The 17,895-nt window shown below is 42.3% G+C and overlaps 1 protein-coding gene across 2 annotated transcripts in view; it reads left to right on the forward strand.

The window, feature by feature from the left end:
- The window catches only part of C3H2orf80 (chromosome 3 C2orf80 homolog), a 46,860-nt gene that overhangs the window by 20,128 nt on the left and 8,837 nt on the right, over positions 1 to 17,895 (forward strand). Inside the window, exons 1-6 of one of the 2 annotated variants that reach the window (XM_059168225.1) lie at positions 1,478 to 2,319; positions 4,893 to 5,023; positions 6,981 to 7,062; positions 9,343 to 9,425; positions 10,963 to 11,050; positions 11,695 to 11,766. In XM_059168225.1, the coding sequence (XP_059024208.1) occupies positions 4,983 to 5,023; positions 6,981 to 7,062; positions 9,343 to 9,425; positions 10,963 to 11,050; positions 11,695 to 11,766 (366 nt within the window). In that variant the 5' untranslated portion in view covers positions 1,478 to 2,319; positions 4,893 to 4,982. Of the gene's footprint in view, positions 1 to 1,477; positions 2,320 to 4,892; positions 5,024 to 6,980; positions 7,063 to 9,342; positions 9,426 to 10,962; positions 11,051 to 11,694; positions 11,767 to 17,895 lie in introns of those variants that run through there. The other variant, XM_059168226.1, reaches the window with a different exon arrangement.

The following is a 17,895-nucleotide window of genomic DNA, read 5'->3' on the forward strand; positions in this document are numbered from 1 at the left end:
ATCACATAGTTGCCACTCCATTGTCTTACTAGTAGTAGACTAGTAATGCTACTACTATGTAGTAATGTTACTTTTTAGTGTAAATGCAAGATTTGATGAAGATGAAAAATTCTTATCTACATTCTGTGGAAATGTTCCACAATGTCAAGCCAGTATATTATATGGAAATATCCTGAATATTATAAGAATCTTAGGAAGTTTAAAGAATACATCAACAAGTCTGGGGAAGGGGCGCCTAGGTGGCTCAGTCGGTTGAGCATCCGACTCTTGATCTCAGCTTGGGTCTCTATCTCAGGGTTGTGGGTTCAGGTCCCACGGTGGGCTCCATGTGAAGCATGGAGTCTACTTAAAAACAAACAAACAAATAGACAAACAAAAACATCTGGCAAAGATGCATTGCCTGAGGAGTCAGACTTGATAAAGTGGATTTTTTTCCCTCAAATTACTCCCCTTTTCATCCATTGGTTTCCTTATGTATAAAACATGGATGTTATGTTCACATCTGCCTCCGGGATATGCTGTGAGAACTGAGAATTTCTCGCCGTGGCATAAAAGTACTTTTGGCTGTTGTGTTGTTTTGTTTCAATTTAACGTTTTGACCATCAGTATAAGAAGAGGTGAGTTTTCTTCCAAGGCTAAAGCAGCTGCGGTAAAGGGCTCCTCACTTTCTTGGCATCTTCAAAGGCTGGACGAGTTCTTTACGGGGGAAGCAGGAAGAGGCAGCATGGTCACAGCCTGGGGGTCACACTCCACGCCCTGGTGGCTGCCGTGGCTTTGGGACAGGGTAGGCACACTGTTAGCATTTCCTTCACCAATGTTGGGTGTTGGCAACCAGCAGCCCCTGCTGGTCCATTGAGCACCTGACTCTCCCTGGGTCTCCAAGGACTGAAGCTGGGGAGGAGAGCACTGGAGTTAATAGTCTTGTCTGAGTCCGACCAGCTGCAGCAGCTTCAGCTGGGGTGGGAGGGAGATGAGGAAGGGAGGCAGGGGTGAACAGGCCTGGGAAGGTCAAGGCTAAAGTTCTCCAGGGTTGTCCCTTGGGCAAGGAGCATCTCCAGGGCCCAGGAAATTGTGGCAAACATCAGAGAGCCAGCATCACTAATAGGGAGCCACTAGCCTAAAAAACAACTTCCATTTATTTTAACATTTTATTCAGATTTTAAAATAATTGTAAAGAACCACACTTGAGGAAAGACTGAATTATCTTTCTAATCTCTCAATAGAAAATAATATTAAAAAATCTTGGTCATATTAAGAAGTCATCAAAAAGTATGTAAGAAAAAGAATTTTAGGCTATTTCAGTCAATAATAAAGATAATACCGTGATTTTTTTCCCCTGTGTTTTTAATGTGTGGCATTTGCCAGCTCTTTGTGATTGATGGTTCTAAAAAACACTCAGTTCTGTATTCACAATCCTGCATCTTTTTGCATAAAATTCAAATGGTATAAACTTTAGTCTCGCAAAACCTGGAAACACCTGGATATAATATCATTTCAAGTGGAGGGAACAACTAGTCTATAAAAATCCAAATCTGGAGTTTTTACTGTCACCCCTGGAACACCTGAGAGACCAAAAACCTTGGTCAGGGGAAAGGAGTGGAAGTGATGCGGAGGCCCAGACATCCATGAACAGGAATAAACTCGGCTCTGTCCGGGCCGTCGAGTTCACGCACAGACAGGTCACGACGAGTTTCTGTCTTCGAAGAGCAGTGGGAAACCAGGAGTAAGATTTAAGCAGGGGAGAAAGATTTAGGATGAGGAGGCAAGTGTGTGAGCAGGGAGACCACTTAGCAGGGGGGAAATGGTGATGCTGTGCATCAAAGGAATGGTTCTTCAGGACGCGCATGCTCCGTGTCAGCAGGTAGACTCATCGGAGTGCTTCCGGGCATCCTAAGTGTGCAAGGAGCCACAGGTACCCTGGCTTCCCCAGCAATCCCTGCTCAGTCAGTTGACTCCAAGTGCTATTTTAAAAAAAAGCCCTGGGGGAGGGGGACTTCTTGCATCCTCTCAGCTTTCTGATTAATCATTTAGGTGGGAAACCAAAGCCTTCTTAGGTAAAAAGATACGTGACCTCCAGGTCAGTATCACAATCCTGCCCTAAATATATGACATTCTTTCCCCTGCAGGACGGCAGGGGAGAGCAGGCTGGGTAAAAACAAATTATTTTCATTCAGTCACTGTTTCCTAGCAACCAAAAAAAAAAAAAAAAGCCTGTGCTTTCCTGATGTCTGGCAAGCACCAGCCCAAGCCCATGACGTTAGGTGCTCCAGCACGCCTCCAGAAGCAGGGAGAGAAGAAAAGCTCCGGAATCGGTCTCCGGTTGGTGAGAGATTCTGAAAGGGAAATTTGTTAAGAGCTGGGCACCTAATAGAACACCATCTGAGAGTCCTGTATCATAGAGGTCGGAGTACAGAGGGGATCTGCATGGAGTGTGCAGATATTCAGGGCATGATGTGCTTATAGAGCAAGGCTGTGACTTCTGGGGGGTTGGTTTCTATGAAACTGCTAATGCCTGAGACAGCTGACATCTTTCCATTAGCTCGTTTGTGTGTATTTCCAGCTGAAGTCTTGGTTTTTTGTTTTGTTTGGTTTGGTTTGGTTTGGTTTTTTTGTTGTTGTTGTTGTTAAAGCTCTAGAGACAGAAAAGAAGAGGGACTGGCTGAATTCACATTTAAACTAAATCGTCTGTGCAAATGGCCCCCTTTCAACCAGGCAGAGCTCCTCAGTGCATATAGGTCACTGAACTCTACTGTGAGAAAGGACCTCTCCAATCATGCAATGACTGTTTTACAGAAGAGAAAACACAAAATCACAGAGAGACAAATTCGCTTATCCAAGGTGACTCAGCTGGTGGATAGGCTTACTGGGTCTTTGGGCCTCCTGAGGGTGGGACATGATCATATTTTTAAGATTTCCACCTTTGTTATATTACGCTACATTGAATGGTGGCCAGGGAGGGTGGTCTAAGAAGAAACTGTCACGGTGGCCAAGAGACGCATATTTTATTCTTTGCAAGTCTGAAAATCAAAGGGTTGGCTCAGAATTACGAGCAAGCATGGGTTAAAGCAAATGCTAAGTTTTTTGCTTTTTATAAGGACATCAAAGTTAAGGGAGCCAAACCACCCCCTTATTAAGGAATTGAGAGAAGACAAATGTTCTACCAACAAATGCTTTTCTAAGTTAGTAAAGTAGAAGAATCACAGTGCTAGCCTTTAGGAAGTTTCAAGTGCTAGGGTGTTCTTGACGACGTGAGCCACGCTCATCATTTTTCAGAAAACACCCAAAACTGGGATGCAGAAGAGCCAAGAGATGTGGCCACAGCCACACCAGTCAGTTGGTGGTGGAGTGGACACCACATCTCAGCATCTGGCCTCCCCAGTCCAGTGCTTTTTCTTCGAGGTTATAGGTCCCCTCTGTGGCTTGTAGTACTTTCACCCAATGGACTCTCCCATAGAGAGCTATATTACTGGCTTTGTAGTTCATGCATTTCCCTTGGAATGCCCTTACTTTGCACCCCCCATCTTCATCTGTTCCACATCCCATCCACGACTGAAGCAGATGTAGAAGCAGCATGAATGGTCCAAAATAAGGAAATGAGTCTGGTGAAGAATTCACTTAAATTAATGACACCTGTTTTCTCTCTGCTTCTTGTTGGTGAGTTGAATCATGTAAAGCTTAATGTTTATAGACTGCAATTTTTTTCAAAAGTTTCTGAAGTTTTATTTATCCCAACCATATTTACAGTAGTGATTTAAGAACACATGCACAATTTCAAAAGTACAGAAGGTAATATAATGAACATGTGTGGATTTATGTTCCCAGAGTCAACAAATTTTAATTGTTTTATATTTGTGTATTGGGGTTCTTCAGAGAAACAGCAAATATATGTATATATGTGTATACATGCACAGAAAGAGATTTAGTTTAAGGAATTGGCTCGCAAGATTGCAGTGCCTTGGCCTGTCCAAAAATTGGAAGGGGTAAGCTGGCAGGCTGGAGACTCAGGATGGGGTTCTCCTGGCAGAATTCCTTCTTGCTTGGGAAAAGTCGATCTTTCTTCTATTCAAGCCCTCAAGTAATTGGATGAAGCCCACCCACATAAAAGGGGTGATATGCCCTACTCAAAGTTCACCGATTTAAATGTCAATCTCATCCAAAAAACACCTTCACAGAAACACCCGGCATAATTTTTGACCAAATCTTTGGGCACAGTGCCCTAGCCAAGTTGACATATAAAATCAACCATTACAATTTGCTTTTGTTCTTGTTTCAGGAAGAAAACATTGCAGACATAGTTGATAACGTACTTATACCCTTACTGGGCACCCTGTTGAAAAGCGATTATTTTTTTTTTCATAAACTCCTTTTTGTGATTCAAACCCCTTTTGACCCCATTACCTAAATTCCAATTTCTGGTTCAATGTGGGGGTACGAATTGAATTTTCCATGGTGACATGTTCTTTCCAGAACCTTCTGGCCCCAGGAAGTTGTACATGGGTTCTACAGAAAATTCCATTATGAGCCATTGTGCCAAGGTAGATTCACTGGGAGTCACTATTGAATGCACACAGAACTCACATACTCAGATCACAGCATATTGGGATGCTTCTGTCCTAATAGTCTCGCTTACATGAGCCATGACTGTTTGACTTGCTAATTTATTGCAAGTTAGGAAACTTGGAAAGAATAAGGGGCGTCAGACAAACTCAAGGTACAGCGCACTACCTTCCCACCCCTCCCCCAGCTGGTTTAATTCTCACCTGGTCTCACCTGCTAGATAAGAGGTCTGAGCTCTGCACACTCCCGAATCCCTTCCAGAACCTGGGACTCCATGACTGGTATTTGGAGTGATAGCATCCCTAACTCAAATTCTCTCTGATTTGCTGCTGTAGCTTATAGGCTCAGAGAGGCTGGGTCTTCCCCGAGGATATCAGGTGCAGTGTAAGCTACAGATACCTGCTCAGCTGGACAAGACTTTAATCATGGAGAGAAAGCTCCTAAAGAAGGAAATTAAAAAGCTCCTGTAAGTATGATTGAGAATAAACTTTTGTTTATTACACTTGGCCTTTGGTGGGTTTCAGGTCATCGATAGTCTGGATATTGGCCAGAGATGGGGGTGGGTAAAAATCTGAGGAAGAATCTATTCCTGCGCTGTAGGAGAAAGCCAGAAGATGTAGCCTCTGCCTCCTGCCTGAGAGGCCTCACATGTGGAGCAAAGAGGATGCTGACTGTCTTGGGAGGATGTTTCTGCCAGGATCATGCATTTCGGAGGCATCCCCATTCTAGAGCCGAACAGCTGAGTCCCCAGCCCAGCCGGCTGCCTGTACCGGTCAGGATATGCCTTTAAAAGGGCCCTGCTGGTAAAAAGATACAGCAGAGATTTCTGCAGACAGTACCCAGGGGCCCAGCATTTCAACTGCAGCCTCTGCCTCTATTATTGTCAGTCTTACTGACTAAATAATTCGTCTCCTTTTTCTTGACATCTGAAATTTTAAAAAAATAAAAAAATAAAAAACAAAAAACAAAAGATATGTCAAGTTTTCCCCTGGAAAAAAATTTTTTCTCCTGTGGTAGTTTTCTTTCTTTCTTTTTTTTAAAGATTTTATTTATTTATTTAATAGACAGAGATTACAAGTAGGCAGAGAGACAGGCAGGGAGAGAGGAGGAAGCAGGCTCCCCGCTGAGCAGAGAGCCCGATGCGGGGCTCGATCCCAGGACCCTGAGATCATGACCTGAGCTGAAGGCAGAGGCCTTAACCCACTGAGCCACCCAGGTGCCCTTGTGGTAGCTTTTCTGTGACTTGGTACTTTTTTAAGAGGTTGGTGAAAATCACAGAGCACATAAAAAAGCAGGGGAAAGACTATTTCTTATACATTACAGGCACAACAATGTCCTTTTTATCAAAAACCTTCTCACAGTTCCCATCAAATATATTTTTTCTGCCTACTATGATAATTATTTTTTGCTAAGTCCTTAAGAAATGCTGGAATAAAACATGTGTGACTTTACACATATTTACATGTATGTGTTTGGAGGCTGATATAATAGTTTTAAAAAATGTTATCAGTAAATGTCAATTCCTCCACATAGAATTGGAATTATTTTATATCCAAAGAATACATTTAAGCTACTTTAAATAGAGTATCTTGGGATTAGAAAGCAAAACCTGAGAATTTTTATTGATTTTAGTTTAATGACTCAGAAGAGCTTTTGGGAAATAGATACAAACTGACTCCCCCATCCCCCAGACCCTCCACCCTGGCAATGGCTTGCCCAAAGTGCATGGTAAAGACCTTGAAAACAGAACCAGCCTTTTGTCCAAGGGGTGATCTGTACAGATGGACTCTGGGGACCCAGAATCCTTTTTTCTTCATCGGATCCCTCTTCCTCTTCCTGACTTCCCCCTGGGGTAGCCCCCTGTCTATTCTCCTGCCAGGGCCGCTAGGAAAGGATTGCACAGGACACACTAAAGTGGACTTCCTGGTATGTTTTTTTTGCATAACTCCTCCTCAGGGTATTTGCATTCTAACAGGGGGTGGGCAGGCCTTAGGGTAAGAGAATACATCCGTACAGAATATCATATAGCTGGAATTTTTCAACTTTGGTCATTCTGCCTGAGTTTAACATGGGCAGCAAAGGAATCTTTGTTTTAAACAGTGGGTCTCAATCCTTTTGTTTTTTTGCAAAATCTTTTCTGAGTGTGGGACGTGTCATGCCCCCCCCTTTCCTATCAATTCTGTACCGACCACGTGAGTATTTATTTTTAGATAAACATGATTGAAGTTCATAATGGTTAGATGTTTTAAACCTATACCATTGCAGGATTGCTATTGAAATAAAAATGAGTATCTGTTGAGCTACCAGAACCACCAGTGACTTTGTATTTTGGTGGAGGAGGGAGGGACTGGGAAGAAGGCTCTTCTGCAAATGGAGATCCCCTCTCATTCCCAATGGTTCAATGCTGCTCTCTTGCTTTTAAGGGGAGATTATATTGGCATCAGACTTCGGGAAAATGAATTTGACCCAAAAGGAAGAAGGCAACTCACCTTTCTAGATGATATGGTAAAGAAAGGCATGCCCATGCAAGTCACATCCGTGTTCTTTGTGTTCAGGGGACGGACCAAGGATCTGATGTAGATCATGAACAAGGCTAATCTCGATCCTCCCAGAAGGTCTCTTCCTCATCTTCTTAGCCTACGGCCCTCCACATAGTCTTCGCAGCTCATTACACTGAAAGCAAAAGGAATGAGAAAATAAAAGTCATGAGACTTCTGCTATTTGCTCTTTCTCTCTTAGAGTGCAAGGTTACATGTTAGATACATGATGTTAAATTTTTTTTGACAAAATGACTTCTGTAGTTCTCTACTATAATAAATGTTTTCTTTTGTTTTTTGTTTGTTTGTTTGTTTGTTTACCATTTGCATTCATGGAGAAAACCACAGAATTGAATTATCTTAAAATCCCTCATCATTATTCACGTTGAAACTCAGATTTATGTTAGGTAATGGAAGTTCACTTCACGGACATTAAGGAAGAAATGTAAAGATCTAATTCAAAAGAAATGAGGAAACCCTCAGCTTTTTTATGCTTACCTGTTTACTCCTCTTGCACTAGGAGGAGGGTTCGCTCCCTGCCCCTCCCCCTCTCCCTGTCTGACCTCCCTGGAGCTCAGCCTTGGGAGTTCAGCCTTGGGATTCTCAAGTGCTTCTCCCTTCACGTGTTAAATGGAGAAACTAAATCAATTAAATACGTGCTTCTCAAGCTTTAATGAGGTCTTATTTGATTTGGGAGGTAGGGATGGGGCTGGAATTTGCACTTGTGATGAGCAAACAGGTGATGCCAAGGCTGCTGGTCCAGGATCCAACCTTTGGATTAGGTTTCAACCACTGACCACAGTTCTTTTTGTTGTTGTTCACACTCTAGTTTGGTTTAGTCATTGAAAGAAATAAGTACAGTTGACCCTTGAAAACATGGATTTGGACTGTATGGGTCCACTTATATGTGGAATTTTTTTTATAAATACAGTACAGTACTATAAATGTATTTTCTCTTATTATTTCTTTAATAATGGTTTCTTTTCTCTAGCTTACTTTATTTTAAGAATGCTATATATATATATACATATATATATATATATATATATATATATATATATATATATAAAACATATACATTATGTATTAATCAACAGTTTATGTTATGGGTAAGGCTCCTAGTGAACAGCAGGCTGTTAGTAGTTAAGTTTTGGGAGAGTCAAAAGTTATAAAAGGATTTTAGGTTGCAGGCGTCGGTGCTTCTAGCCCCTGGGTGTTCAAGGGTCAACTGTACGTTGTACAGAAAATGTTAGCACCTTAGAACCCTTCTAAAACCTACAAGACAAAACTAACCTTCCCTTTTCTGGAGGTGGGGATAGATAGGAGAGAAGGGATTTTGCCAAGGACAAGGTAAATATGCTTAGAACTTACCAGAAAGATGGTCAGTAGGATAGGAATGAACATTCGAATTGGTCCTCAGCTTTTACCGTATACAAGACTCTCGGCAAGCCACTCATTTGGGTCTACCTCCAGTCCTTTAGTCACGCTGGCCCCTCCACCCAGGACATCCTTCTCCATCTATAGAAATTCTCCTCGTCCTGTCCTCCAAGCCCCAGCTCCAACAGGAGCTCCCCTCAAAAGCCTCCCAATCTCCCCCTGACTCCCCTGTGCTCCTGGAAGCACATTCCTGACTTTCTGCTCACAGAATTGAAAATCATTCTCTGTGGCCCTCTTCCCTCACCTTCATTTCTGAGGCCCTGAGAACATCAGTTTCCTATCCAAAGTTATACTGTGAATTGTTGGCAATATCTAGATTTTAATCTAGATTCCCTGACTCCTAGGTTTGTTTTTTTTTTTTTTTTTAAGATTTTATTTATTTGAGAGAGAGAGAGAATGAATGGGGGGAGGGGACAAAGTGAGAAGGAGAAGTAGACTCCCCACTGAGCAGGGAGCAAGACATGGGGCTCCATCCCAAGACCCTGGGATCATGATCTGACCCAAAGGCAGACACTTAACCTCCTGAGCCACCCACATACTGCCCTGATTCCTAGTTTCTTTCCAAGAATCAATCCTTTCTTTTCCTGTCACCAGGAACCAAAACTGGCCCTAGTGAGAGGAAAACTTAATGAGTGAAGATCTCTCAATAATCTGTCTGAGGGTTGGGTTACTGGACATAGTGGATGATCCTCACACAGTGGACATGACAAAAGAGTAGACTAAGCTTAGCAATGCCATTGTCATTGGGTCCAGGGGGTGCTCCGGCCAACGTCTAAGCCCCTCCCCTTCTGTCTCTGCTTCCTGCTTCCAGGCACACTATGATTTGGCCATCAATGTCGCTTTGCAATGGCTGGATCACTCAGAAGACTTAACTTGGCTCGAATGGGAAAAAGTGTGAGTTGAAATGGTTTTTTCTTCTTCTTTTTCTTAATGTATGACTATGAGTAGCAATAGAGAAAGCTTCTGTCTGGCATCTTCCACCGGAGGCACTCTGATTTGAAACACTGCAGGATGAGTATCCCTCACCAGCGAGGCACCTGAAGAAACCTCACAGCTGTCAACATAGACCTGTTCACAGAGTTTGTGTCTCTGCCGATTGGTTTCTGTCCAATGATCTTTCTCACACATAATGTTGTATCTTAAATATGTTAGTGCTTTATTGTGCATGTGCCATGATTTTTTTAAATGTTCAATGGCTGCAGTCGTTTTCAAAGAACTATCAAACACAATTTCTTAAACATTTAAATAGAAATATCCCTGAGCTGAGCTATTTGACCTATAGCTGTTCGAATCCTTTCCGGGATTATCTGCTGGGCAGACTCACTCAGTTGGTAAGAATAAGGAATTAATGAGGCCAGGATTTAATAGCTTCATCTCAGAGGCCAGTTCCTTCTTCTGTTCCATCTCCTTAGAACACATACTCTGTCCCGGATAGCTGTATCAATTAAGGTTTAGTTGTAATAAGCAGAAAATCCAGCTTGAACAGACTTAAACACACCCCCAAATGGGAGGGGAGTAGGGATTTATTAACTTTATTTGAAAAGTCCAGGGGTAGGTCTATGTTAGGCATGGCTTGATTCAAAACTCAAATCATGTCATCAGGATTTACTTCTGGACTATTTACTCTGTGTGGATTTTTTTTTTTTTTTTTTTTTTGCGAGAGAGAGCATGCATGAGTGTGGTAAGAAGGGCAAAAGGGGAGAGAGAGAGAGAGAGAATCCCAAGCAGACTCCACACTCAGCACAGAGCCTGATGCAAGGCTCAGTCTCAGGACTCTATCTCAGGACCCTGAGATCCTGATCTGAGCTGAAATCAGCAGTCAGATGCTTAACCAACTGATCCACATAATGATGGACATTATTCTTGATTTTAACCCATTTTATCACAATACTGAGTCCAAAGGAGAATAAATTAAGAAAAAAAAAAATCGTAGAATTGTGTCTTCATTGTGCCTGGGCCCCTAACTTGTCCAGAGGTGGAGGGTGGGGGGAATAGAGTACTCTGACTAACTTAGTCCACTCTGTGTTTTCTACCCTTGGAATCTAGGGGGGTTCTTGGCTTCCCTTAGGAGCAGATGAGCTTACAGTGGGTGAAGCAGTTCCCCCCAGCAGGAAGGGAGAGCTCTACACAAGAAGGGGAGGAAGATACAAGTTTGCAAAACCATGACTGTCCGCCATAGTGGTCAATGTTCCAGAGCTGGGAAAAGAAGGATAGAGGAAGGCAAAGTCATCCCCATTGTTGCAAGATTCAGAATCCAAAGTATGTACTTTACCGATGTCAGACTAAACACCTCGGGTTTGTAAACAAGTGCATAACACATGGCCCACTGGAGATTAATGATGGGTTATTATTATTATTGTCATAAGCTTACCAGGTGTCAAAAAGAACAAAAGTAAACCTTCTACTGTTATCTATTGGTATTCCCCCTTAGGAAAATGCCATTTCATGACAGACCTATATATCCAAACCGGAAAGAAAGAGAAGCAATGATTTTATCATCTTATGCTGGAATCCTAATGGTAAGGAAAAGAACACTATTTGAATATATGGAGATTTTATATTTATTATGTGCATTTTTACATTAATGCATATTTATTTTATTTTTCAACTGATCTTTTAAAATGCTTAGCATTTACTAATATTAAATGTTTCAGTTTTTAAGATATAATAAAAAGTCTTTGACTTCTATATGGTATTGTGAACACATTTACTTAAAAGGCAAAAAACGGGTGCCTGGGTGGCTCAGTCGTTAAGCGCTTGCCTTCGGCTCAGGTCATGATCGCAGGGTCCTGGGATCAAACTCGACATCGGGCTCTCTGCTAGGCCTGCCTCTCCCTCTCCCTCTCCGACTCCCTCTGCTGAGTTCCCTCTCTCGCTGTGTCTCTGTCTGTCAAATAAATAAATAAAACCTTTAAAAATAAAAATAAAATAAAAGGCAAAAAAAAAAAAAAACCAGAATGAAAGACATACATAATTAGATACTAGAGACTCTGACTTATCCATTTGTTCAGAATTTATTTATTAATGTCCATGCTATCCAGGCATGATACTAGACATACCAGAGGTATAATTACTTTGTTTTGTAATGTAAAAAAAAATGATATGATAATGCATTTGTTGGTGCTATTGTTTCTTTTATTTGTATGTTTGTTTGTTTTAACAGAACAGTATCCCAATTGAGGAAGTCTTTAAAATGTATGGAGCTGATTCTTCTACCAATTCTAGGGCTACAAAGGTAGGGGTGATCCAAGACTATCAATAAAAGGAATTTTTAGAGAAAATGTATTTTAGAAATTTATAATGTATTTTTAACCTTTTCAACTGCATGAAACAACAGTTTTTTAATCAAAATATGCAAAACCAGATATATCCCTATCTCACTTGAATAACAAATCTTTGTAAAAGGATTTCCCTACGTGAGGGCAGTGGTAGTAGGAATAACAACCATATTTTGCATAAGGCTGAGTAGAGACAGTAAATAGGGCACCAGGCTTAGAGTCTAGAATCTGCCTCTGCTTCTGGGGAACAGAATTTCTCACTTACACATTTTGTAATGTAGGTTTGGCAAGTCCAAGCGCTCCTCTTGCATGATGCACTAGAACATTTCGCACTAGGACAAGACCTGCAAGGGTCAATCTTGTGACAAATTCTATAGCTCGCTGCTGCCACCCTTCTCCTTCCCGTGACAGTCCCTTAAATCACAGCAGTAGAAGCAGCAACTATCAGAAGTCCAATGACATGAGTTCCACCGAGCCCTAGGTTCTTTTCCCTCTTTGACTTTCCATATACTGATCTAAAAAAAAATTTTTTTTATTTAGTATTCTGAATGATCTTTACAGCCAGCTCAGTTTTGCTATTTATGAACATACGCATATTAGGTAAACATTAAATACAGGCTGGTATTTAGAGGTGAACTTCCAATCAGTTTACCTTTAGGTACCTCTAGAAAAGGGAAGAGGAAAGCAGGGTAGAGCAGAAGTGGTGTGCAGGGAGGAAAGAGAGAATCCACACCCTCACACCCGGCCTTCTGCTCACACGGTCACTTTTGATGTCCTACCACAACTTGGCAGGAAGGCCAGAGCAGGGGCAGGACTATGACCACAGAAATGTCTGCCCTCCTTGTTCTTTTACCCATAGACCATCTAGTGACCAGCGGGGTCATATAAAAATCAAGAGGTCACCAGGTCAAGGCTAAGAGTCCAGCATTTACAAGAAGTGTTGAAACTTTGAATCCAACTGTCTCATCACCTTAATCCGTATGCAAGCTGGCTCTCTTCGTGAGACTCAAGGTCCCTTAAACAGTGAGGACATCAGCACCTTTCCTCAGATCACCCTAGTTTCAGCCTTATTCAATGCATTCAATACAGTTATAGGTGCAGGGGATATCATGGTGAGCAAGTCAGACAAGATAACTTTTCTAGTGGGTCTTCTATCTTATGCTGGAGCTGACATTCTGCCTTAGTTGAGATATAAGCCACCCCAGGCCCAGCGCTTCTCAGGTACCAAGCTGTCCTTGGCTTTTAAAGAAAGCCCAGATCTTTTAGTTCCTTAGATAGCAAGCAAACCATAATGCTTCATTCCTGCTGCTTTTTTCTGCAGCTTTCTCCTTTCCAGACTGCCCTCTTTCCACCTTCCCACAAGCCTCCCCCGCAACATATACACACAAATATTTCAGCCTAACCCCTCTGGTTCAGCCATTGTGTTTTTCCACATCTTCTGGTGCCTGGGAATGACTAGGGCAGGCATCTGGCACTGATTGGTTGGCCTGAACTTACCTGGTCAAAGGGCAAATATGGAAAATCACATCCTCGTGGCTGGGCAGTGTGCGGGGGGGTGGCCCTATGAACACTTCAAGTCTTGGTTGGGTTCTCAATCAAGAAGGTTTGCAAACATGGGTGTCCACGTAGCTCAGGCCATGTAACCAAGCAGCCAAGATCATTTTAAAGGGCCATTAGAGGAAGCCATGCTGTTTAGAGGTGGGCTGGCCAGTTTCTATCCATCCATCAGTCTTTCACTTATCCAGTGAAGAGACTTTATTCAGCACATTCCCTGTTTGGCTATGCACAGTCTCTATTCTCACATCAGTGACCAAAACCAAAAAGCCCAGATGTGCACACGGACTACATGATGACCGGCTCCAAAGGGAAGTAGATAATATGGTCATGGAGGGAGCTTTCCTTCAAATATCTGCGTTGGCACATTGTTATACGACATGGCCATCAGCTCATTTACTGGTTTGTATCTGGAAGGCAGCATGGGGTAAGGGTTCAACATGAGGTTTCTGAAGGGGGGCTGCCTGGCTTTGAACCAACTCTGAGCAGGGGAATCCTGAGCAAGTCTTCTAAATTCCCCCACCCTTAATTTTATCATAAAAACAGGGACCAGAAAATGGGATTGTTGTGGGAAATGAGGTGAATTAGTACCAGGATAGCGCTTCACGGTTGGCACATATTAACATCAAAACAGTAACTATAGTTAAAGTTCTGGTACTTGAGATTTGAATATCTGATTTCCTCTATATTCCCATAAATCAAGTGTTTTTTCAGCATTTCAGTCCAGATAACTCTTTGGTTGTGTGTGGGGGTTGAGCCAGGGGCTGTCCTGGGCTTTGTGGGATGTTTAGCAACATCACTGGCCTCTGCCCTTTAGATGCCAATAGCTTCCCCCGCAGTGCGACAACCAAAAATGTCTCTCATCTTTGCCAAATGTCCCTTAAGAAACAAAATCACAGCTGGTTGAGAACCACTGCCTTAAATAATTAAATTGCTCATCAAGTGTCCTTATATATCACCAACATAATATAAGCTCTGCCTTTAGACACCGAATTGTCACAAAGGGTATGATACCATTTGAGCTACAAATGCAAGAGCCTAAGTATCATCTACCCGTGTGGACGTCACGAATCTTCAAGAATGCCAGCCCAGGCCTTTCTATTGAGGCAAAGCATCTGCTCAGTTCAGGGACTTCCTCCACATTTAGACAAGAAATTTGTAGAACCTCTCAATGGAAACTTAGCCTTTCAAAGACTAAATTGTAAGAGCTATTTTAAAACAGTCTTTCAAAATTCAAGATAATTTCAAAAAACTATTTTAACCAGAAGATGAGGTTATTCAAAAGATGTTATTGACAAAGATTCTTCTCTAATTGCTGCATATATCTGAATGAACTTTGGTTCCTTTGGAGAAAATGTCTCCTAAGCAACAGCTTAAAGCCCTGTGGAATACTAATTAGATTATGGAGAAGTTCTGGCCACTAGAATTGGCTACGCGATATAATACGGGTTGTGCTTAGGTTTGATGGCTTTCAACGGGAGTACTTGCTGCCACCTGGTGACAGAAAGGCATCATGAGCCCAGTGTTGCTTACTAATTCTATTATCCAAAGGTTCTACTCCTGATAGGGAGCTATTATTTGATGAGCCGTTTTTCTGCTCAGGACCCTGGACCTATAGGGGAAAGAAAAAAAAAAAAAATCAACCAAGGGTCTCACACAAAATATGGTGTTTACAATTCGCTTCAAATAAATATAAAATAGCTGAAGAAAAAGAGCATAAATCTGCCCTCAACACAGCAAGAAAGCAATAAAAATATTCTTCAGTTGCATTTGTCAAAGAGGAAAAAGGGAAAGGGAAGCAGAGAGAGGAAAAGTTAGTGTCACCGAGAGAGGAGATAGACAAAGAAGTGGCTGGAGACCATCAGAACATCTACTCCTTCTCTCCTGCTGCAGCCACACCCCAAAGTCCGACTGGCCATCATTTAACTCCATCCCAACTCCCAGGCAGGCTCTTCAGAGGCAGACAGATTAATGTCCGGTCCCAGCCCCTCCACTTGCTAGCTGTGTGGCCTTGGATAACTTATTTAACTTGTCTGGTTCCCAATTTCCCTATGTGTAAATACGCATGATCACACTTAGCAAACTGGCCTAGGTCCTTCTGATCATTCAGTGAGACCACACGTGTCAGGTGCCTGGTGCTGGCCTAGGGCAGGGAGCCTTCAACATCAGTGGTATTATTTCCAAACCCACCCCCATGCCCGTCTCCCAACAACAGGAGTCCACGGACAGCAGCCGGGTCTCCCTGAAAGAGGCTCATCTTCCCCCCACACACACCCTCTACAGCCCTGGTCTCCAGGCACTTACTACAATAAGCTGCCGAGTGTCTTCTCTTCTTGGAGGAGGCTGACTGAATCTGAAGGGTAGAGAAATGAAAAAGCATTTTCAAGATAAGGAGAGGGACCCATTAGGTTGAAACAAAAGTTCAGTATTGGCAGATCTTCATGATGGGAGATGGAAACCATGCTTTCGAAATCTATTCTGTCCCAACGAATACTTACAATGTATGTTTCAAGTACAAAACCAAGCAAACAACAAATCCACCAAAGGGATGAAATAGAACAGTATCAACAGTTTGGGACCTCTCCCGGCCTCCGCTCCAACCTCTCCTCTCCCTGGTGCCTCACATTTATACTATCCGCAGTCACGGGTTTATCATTTCCTTGTCTTTTTTTCTAGCTTTACCACATACGCATGTCTCGCCAACATACTGTTCAGTTTTGCATGTTCTTTGAACTTGAGACAAGTAATACAAACGGCAATCTTTATATATGAAGCAAACGTTTTACTCCATGGCTTTCTTTTGTCATTCAACACTACATTGTACAAATTCATCCTTGTGGTCAATATAGTTTATTTTCACTCTAGGTAGCATTCCGCTGTAAGAATACACCACAGTGTCTTTATATATTCTTCCGTTTTCGACATCTGGATGGTTTCAGTTGTATGTCTCTTCATGTCTAGTGGAAGAGTTTCTGTGTGGCCGAGGCGTGAAACTGCGCCATCATTACGTCAGAGATGCCACACCCGTGCCTTCAGACACATGTGCATCATCTCCAATTCTACATAAAGCCAAATCGTTTTCCAAAATGGTCGCACCAATGTACACTGCCGCTTGCCATGAGATTATCTGCCTGCTACCAACACCTGCTATTTTCAGGCTTCTTAAGTTTGTCAGTCTGTTAGGTGGCCACAGTCTTAATCACATTCCTCTGATCACCAATGAAAAACTATTTCTCTGTTTTTTCTTCTGCGAAGTGCCTGCTAAAGTCTTCCGTTCACTTTTGTCATTGTTGTTGAGTCTTTCTTTCTTCTCGTTTTCTTCTTCTTCTCCTTTTCCTTCTTCGTTCCTTAATTTCCACAGAACCTCAGTTTTTTAAAAAGCTGTTACAGGATATAATCAATCAATTCCTAGATTTGCCAGTTCTCTTCCTATTTGAAATGTGTCCTCTCTCTTCACAAACATTTTTTTTTTAAGATTTTATTTATTTATTTGACAGACAGAGATCACAAGTAGGCAGAGAGGCAGGCAGAGAGAGAGAGAGAGAGAGAGGGGGAAGCAGGCTTCCTGCGGAGCAGAGAGCCCGATGCGGAGCTCGATCCCAAGACCCTGAGATCATGACCCGAGCCGAAGGCAGCAGCCCAAACCACTGAGCCACCCAGGCACCCCTCTCTTCACAAACATTAACATGTTTAGAAAATATGATGTGGCATCATCCCAACCACATCTGAAAAGCTTCTTGGACAGTACAAAATGTCTTTCCAGACCACGTGCCCTGCTTTTGCTTTGGAAAATAGGGTTGTCATAGGCATATGTTCAGTTGCTTTGACATTGGTGGAGAATTTCAAATTCTCCACCTTCTGTCTCAGTGATACCAAATGACATTTTAGTAAGTTACTGCTCAGGCTGAAAGGCAGATAAAAATTACTGGCTATGCTCTTCATGTCTTGGGGTGCCTGGGGGGCTCCACTGGTTTAAGCATCTGCTTTCAGCTCAGGTCATGATCCTGGGGTCCTGGGATCGAGCCGCACCTGAATCGGGCTCCTTGCTCAGCAAGGAGTCTGCTTCTTCCTCTCCTTCTGTCCCTCTCCCCACTCATGCTCTCTCAAATAGAAAAAGAAATCTATACCTCATCCCTCAATGATGTACCCAGGTCATTTCTTGTGCAAGTTCCTATATGACACATCCCCATCTTCTTCTCTCTTCCCACCTCAGTTAGAAGAAATTTTTGTTGAGTTGCTTTGGACATAATTTGGCACTTAATGTGAATATGAATCAAGAAATAACAATTGTAATAATCTCTATTGACACAAAGATAGTATTAGTAAGTAGCTTTAAAGTAAAAAAAAAAAAAAAAAGAATGTATGAACAACTCTAGGTTTAGGATTTTATTTTCATCCTACTTTGAGAATAGAACCTCATATATACCACACAGAAAGCTACAGGAACTTCTTGCATGAGCCATCAGATTATTAGGACTCACAGAATATTTGAGCTGGATGTGACCTTTGAAATCATCGGGTTCTATCTTCCC

This window comes from Mustela lutreola, chromosome 3, assembly GCF_030435805.1.
Source record: "Mustela lutreola isolate mMusLut2 chromosome 3, mMusLut2.pri, whole genome shotgun sequence".
Classification (NCBI taxonomy): Eukaryota; Metazoa; Chordata; class Mammalia; order Carnivora; family Mustelidae; genus Mustela; species Mustela lutreola.